This window comes from Peromyscus eremicus, chromosome 1 (genome assembly GCF_949786415.1).
Source record: "Peromyscus eremicus chromosome 1, PerEre_H2_v1, whole genome shotgun sequence".
In the NCBI taxonomy this organism is placed as follows: domain Eukaryota; kingdom Metazoa; phylum Chordata; class Mammalia; order Rodentia; family Cricetidae; genus Peromyscus; species Peromyscus eremicus.
The window spans coordinates 184,755,405-184,761,404 of record NC_081416.1 but is presented as its reverse complement, the minus strand read 5'-3'; the positions used below and the strand labels follow the sequence as shown (position 1 = coordinate 184,761,404).

General features: G+C 39.0%; 1 protein-coding gene across 1 annotated transcript in view; it reads left to right on the top strand.

The window, feature by feature from the left end:
• The first annotated feature begins 576 nt into the window (after positions 1-576).
• Positions 577-6,000, top strand: part of LOC131903366 (vomeronasal type-2 receptor 116-like) — a 39,755-nt gene continuing 34,331 nt past the window's right edge. The window contains exon 1 of the mRNA XM_059253900.1: positions 577-648. Coding sequence (XP_059109883.1) covers positions 577-648 — 72 coding nt within the window. The remainder of the gene's footprint in view (positions 649-6,000) is intronic.

The window sequence follows — 6,000 nt, the reverse complement described above, 5'->3', positions numbered from 1 at the left end:
AAATCTATACATTGCCACGTGGCTCGTGGCTTACCGGCATCTTCACATGTTCTTTGTCACCGTGGCGGCTGGCAGTGTCTCCTTCTGCCTTCTTGTTTTTTCTTTTCTCCTCTCTGTTAGTCCCACCTATACTTCCTGCCTAGCCACTGGCCAATCAGTGTTTAATTTATTGACCAATCAGAGCAACACATTTGCCATACAGAACATCCCACAGCAATCCTCAAAGCACAGGACAGTTGTTTCAGTATTATTAAGGGGTGGTTGGGAATACCATCCAGTTCAGGTTGGTCCTTCTATTGACTACAAAGGATTATCTGTAAATCTCTGTCTGTAATAAACACCATACCCTTTTACAGAACACCAACTGAAAACAAACACTTTCCATTTGCCTTGGCTTTTTCCCTGGATGAAGTTAATAGGAACCCTGATCTTTTGCCAAATATGTCATTCGTATTTGAATTCTCTGAAAGTGGTTGTAAGACTGTGTCAGAATTATACAGTCTCATGCCTTTATTTGAAGAAAAGAAAGATTTTCCCCCTAATTATAATTGTAATGACAAGACTACGTGTATAGCGATGCTGACAGGACCAATCTGGGAAACATCTGCGATGGTTGGGACAAGCCTGGACCCTTACAGATCTCAACAGGTGAGACATTTTTGGTGTGGGTTTGTCAGAAATCGTGACTCTGTTGGTACCACTCCCAGATGCTAAGAAGAGTGTGAGGAGGATACTAGCCTCACACTTATGTCAGACAATGTGGTTCAAGGGTGCTTTTCAGAGACTTGATGGGGCTTCATTTCCTTTTTTGAAATTGAGATGAGGAAAGAGGTAACAGGTAAGAGGATTTTATGGAACTCTTTGTGGAAAGTTTGTTTACAAGTTCTTAGGAGTACATGCTACCTCATGCTTCCCACTGAGTCCCAGGTCCTCCAGCTTACCTATGGACCTTTCCATACCATCCTGAGTGATCATGAAAAATTTCCCTATCTGTATCAGATGACCCCCAAGGACACAGCTCTACCCCTCGCCATAGTTTCTTTGATGTTTCACTTCAATTGGAACTGGATAGGACTGGCCATCTTAGACAATGATCAGGGTACCCAATTTCTATCACATTTGAGAAGAGAGATGGAAAAAAATATAGTCTGCTTTGCAAACCATTAATTATTATTATATAATTTGCCTTGAGACTTTTTACCAACAGGTTCCTAAATGGTCAACATCTCTAACTGCACATTAAGATAATATTTTCATAACCCATTTAAATACCCTATAAATGATAACTTTGTTCCTTCTTTTTTTTCTTCTTTTTTCTATTAAATATCTATGGATATCTTGTCTGCATGTATGCCTCTGCAACACTGGTATGCCTGGTGCATATAAATGTCAAAACAATGATTTGGATCCCTGGGAATTGGAAATAGTTCAGGACCCCACAGTGGGTGCTAAATATCAAACATGAGACTTTTATCTGATCAGGAATTGTTACAGATAACTGAGCCAATTCTCCAGCCATGAAGCATGTCCTGTGTAAAAGTAATTACTCATTAGAGGAATATTTTTTGATCCCACTAATTCTTTCACAGTTCATCTAAACAAAAGTGTATGTAATTTTTTTATGTGTGTGGCGAGGAGGTAGTAGAAGAAAAATAAATGACTTCTTAAAATTTATAAATGATTTATTCTACTATAAGTCTAAGGTATGTTTAGGTATGAATTCTGATGTGGGTAGTTTCATGGTATTCAATTCCAAATTCCTGACTATAAAGTAGCATGAAATTTAAAGGAGTAAACTTCAAAAAAAATCCTCAAGTTTGATATAAAGTTGTATCTCATAGAGACCAGATAGTATAAAATCTACGAAATATTTTTTTTTTCCGATTAACAAGGAAAGTTACTATCAGGGAAGAGGACATATGAGCTGAAGGTATAGAAACTGAACTTTCTATCCATTCAGAGAGCAGCAATGAAATGTCAAGTGTGCTCTAACCAAGATCACTTGAGCATTACAAAACACATCCACTGGAGGCATACAGAAGATTAGTAACAATGCAAGCAGTGCTCTACTCACAGATATTAAATTTTCAATGCAGAAAAAGGAACAAAAATATAAAGAAATCAAATCAATACAAATCCAAATGTCAGACTCATAGGCTTAAATGTGAATATGTTCAAAGACATACTAAAAAAGAATCCAAAGAATGATTAAAGCAGTATTCCAGAATATCAAGCAGGACACAAATCACCTCCAGCAGAATGCAATGAGATCACAAAACCTTGCATAAAATAAGGAAATGAGTGAGCATGTGACTAACACATTTGAAAAGGTATAAAATGATGAAAAATTCAAACTAAAATATGTAAAGGAAAGAAAATAAATCAAAAAAATTCTAGCAAAAATTCTCACTAACAGAATATTTCAAGTTGAAGATAATATGGAATACTTGAAAAAAAGGCAAAAGAATTAGAAAACTGATAATGTGACAAAGGTAAAAATAAGGACAAGTGAAAGATATATGGGACCGGGGGGATAGGATTAAAGGATCAAACTTACAAACAATGAGCAGAAGAGAAGAAGGACTTAACAAGACATCTACAGTATATCCAGTAAAATACAATGGGAATTTTCCACAATATAGGGAGACATGTGGACATCTAGAGACAGGAGGCATTTAAATTCTAAACACATATCAGATAGAAACCTCCCCATGACATATTTTACTTAAAGTTTGAATTACAAAGATAAAGAAAGAAAACTGAAGGCTGCAGAGAGAGAAACCCATTTCTTAGAAAGGTCCCTTCTAGATAACAGCAGATTCCTTCATGAACTCTCTTAAAAAGGGAGAGTATGAATGATGCAATTCAAGCAGGTAGAGATATAGCTGCCAAACCCTCTTAATACACTCAACAAAGTTATCCTTTAAAATCAAAGGAGGCTCCTCATGGGTATAAACTTGACTACATCTGGAATTTATTATTATTGGTTTTTTTTGAGACAGGGTTTGTCTGTGTAGTTATGATGCCTGTCCTGCATCTTGCTCTGTAGTCCAGGCTAGCCTCTAACTCACAGATTTCTGCCTGGCTCTGCCTCCCTAGTGCTGGCATGAAAAATGTGTGCCACTGCCAACCGGCTCATCTTGAATTTATTAAACCTCAAAAATGGAAGGCATACTTGAGAGGTTTTTTTTATTACTTAATTTTATGTAGGAAAATACAGTTTTGAAAAATATCCAGATCTTTAAGATAGGAAGACATGCCTTATATCGAGTGATGGTGTTACATGCCTTTAATCTCAGTGCTCAGAAGGCAGAGGAAGGTGCATCTTTGAGTTCCAGGCCAGCCCCTTCTACAAATCGAGTTCCAAGACAGCCAAGGCTACAAAGAGTAGTCATGTCTGTGAAACAAAATCAAAAAAAAGGAAAGAAAGAAAAGGAAGTCATACCTATAATTTATGTATTTTTTTAAATTTTATTTTACAATACAATTCAGTTCTACATATCAGCCACGGATTCCTTTGTTCTTCCCCCTCCTGCCCCCCTCTAGTTCCCCCCCAGCCCACCCCCCTTACCCACCTCCTCCAGGGCAAAGTCTCTCCCAGGACTGAGATGAATCTTGTAGACTCAGTCCAGGCAGGTCCAGTCCCCTCCTCCCAGGCCGAGCCAAGTGACCCTGTATAAGCCCCAGGTTTCAGAAAGCCAACTCATGCAATGAGCGCAGGACCTGGTCCCACTGCCTGGATGCCTCCCAAACAGATCAAGCCAATCAACTATCTCACCCATTCAGAGGGCTTGATCCAGTTGGGGGCCCCTCAGCCATTGGTTCATAGTTCATGTGTTTCCATTTGTTTGGCTATTTGTCCCTGTGCTTTATCCAACCTTGATTTCAACAATTCTTGCTCATTAAACCCTCCTCTTTCTCATTAATTGGACTCCCAGAGCTCCACCTGGGGCCTAGCCGTGGATCTCTGCACCCAGTTCCCTCAGTCATTGGATGGGGTTTCTAGCATGACAATTAGGACGTTTGGCCATCCCATCACCAGAGTAGGTCAGTTCGGGCTGTCTCTCGACCATTGCCAGCAGTCTATTGTGGGGGTATCTTTGTGTATCTCTGTGGGCCTCTCTAGTACTTTGCTTCTTCCTATTCTCATGTGGTCTTCGTTTACTATGGTCTCCTATTTCCTGTTTTCCCTCTCTGTTGTTGATCCAGCTGGGATCTCCCACTCCCCCAAGCTCTCTTTTCCTCCACCCTCGCCCTTCATTACACCCACTCATGTCCAGGCTGTTCATGTAGATCTCATCCATTTCTACATAATTGGGTGATCCTTGTGTCTTTCTTGGGGTCCTGTTTTCCAGGTAGCCTCCCTGGTGATGTGAGCAGCAGTCCAATCATCCTTGTTTCACATCTAGTATCCTCCTATTAGTGAGTACATACCATGTTTATCTTTCTGAGTCTGGGTTACCTCACTCAGGATGATTTTTTTCTAGATCTATCCATTTGCGTGCAAACCTCATGATGTCATTGTTTTTCTCTGCTGAGTAGTATTCCATTGTATATATGTACCACATTTTATTTATCCATTCTTCAGCTGAAGGGCATCTAGGGTGTTTCCAGGTTTTGGCTATTACAAACAATGCTGATATGAACATAGCTGAACAAGTGCTCTTGTGGTATGATTGGGCATTCCTTGGGTATATACCCAAGTGTGGTATAGCTGGATCTTGGGGGATATGGATTCCCAATTTTCTAAGAAAGCACCATATTGATTTCCAAAGTGGTTGTACAAGCTTGCATTCCCACCAGCAGTGGAGGAGAGTTCCCCTAGCTCCACATCCTATCCAGCATAAGGTGTCTTCAGTGTTTTTGATCTTAGCCATTCTGATAGGCATAAGGTGGTATCTCAGAGTCATTTTAGTTTGCATTTCCCTGATGATTAGGGATGTTGAGCAATTCCTTAAATGTCTTTCAGCCATTTGAGTTTCCTCTGTTGAGAATTCTCTGTTTGTTTCTACAGCCCATTTCTTAATTGGATTGTTGGGCATTTTGATGTCTAATTTCTTGAGTTCCTTATATATTTTGAATATCAGTCCTCTGTCAGTTGTGGGGTTGGTGAAGACCTTTTCCCATTCTGTAGGCTGTTGCTTTGCCTTGTTGACCGTATCCTTTGCTCTACAAAAGCATCTCAGTTTCAAGAGGCCCTATTGATTGATTGTTCCTCTCAGTGTCTGTGCTACTGGTGTTATATTTAGGAAGTGATCTCCTATGCCAATGCATTCAAGACTATTTCCTACTTTCTCTTCTAGCAGGTTCATAGTAGCTGGGTTTATGTTGAGGTCCTTAATCCATTTGGACTTAAGTTTTGTGCACGGTGATAGATATGGATCTATTTGCAGTCTTCTACATGTTGATATCCAGTTATGCCAGCACCATTTGTTGAAGATGCTTTCTGTTTTCCATTGTACTTTTTTGGCTTCTTTGTCAAAAATTATATGTTCATAGGTGAGCGGATTAATGTCAGGGCTGGAGAGATGGCTCAGCTGTTAAAGGCTAGGCTCACAACCAAAAATAATTGATATCTATTAAGGTGAGGAAAGACATATTTTTATCTGGATCTTAAGTTGGGAAGACACAACTTTAAATTACATCATTTAATCTTGAAAATTCACCTCTAGTCTGGGCTACACCCTGTTCTGGAAGCCTATATAAGGACACTGAAAAGGCAACATGTGCTATTTGACTGCTTGCTCTCACCTTGCTAGTGAGTTCATTTCTTCACTGGCATTAGAAGCTAAATCTATGGGACTTAAGTGTTTAATAAAGATCAACTGAGACTTTCAGTATCAAAGAATAAGAAGTTTCTCCTTCCCTGTTTTTGCTATTTATACTCATCAATTGTTAGATTAACTAGACCACTTTCTAAAAGACATCCTAATTCATTTTCTGTATATATATATGATATATATATATATATGATATATATATCGTAACAATGATAACATT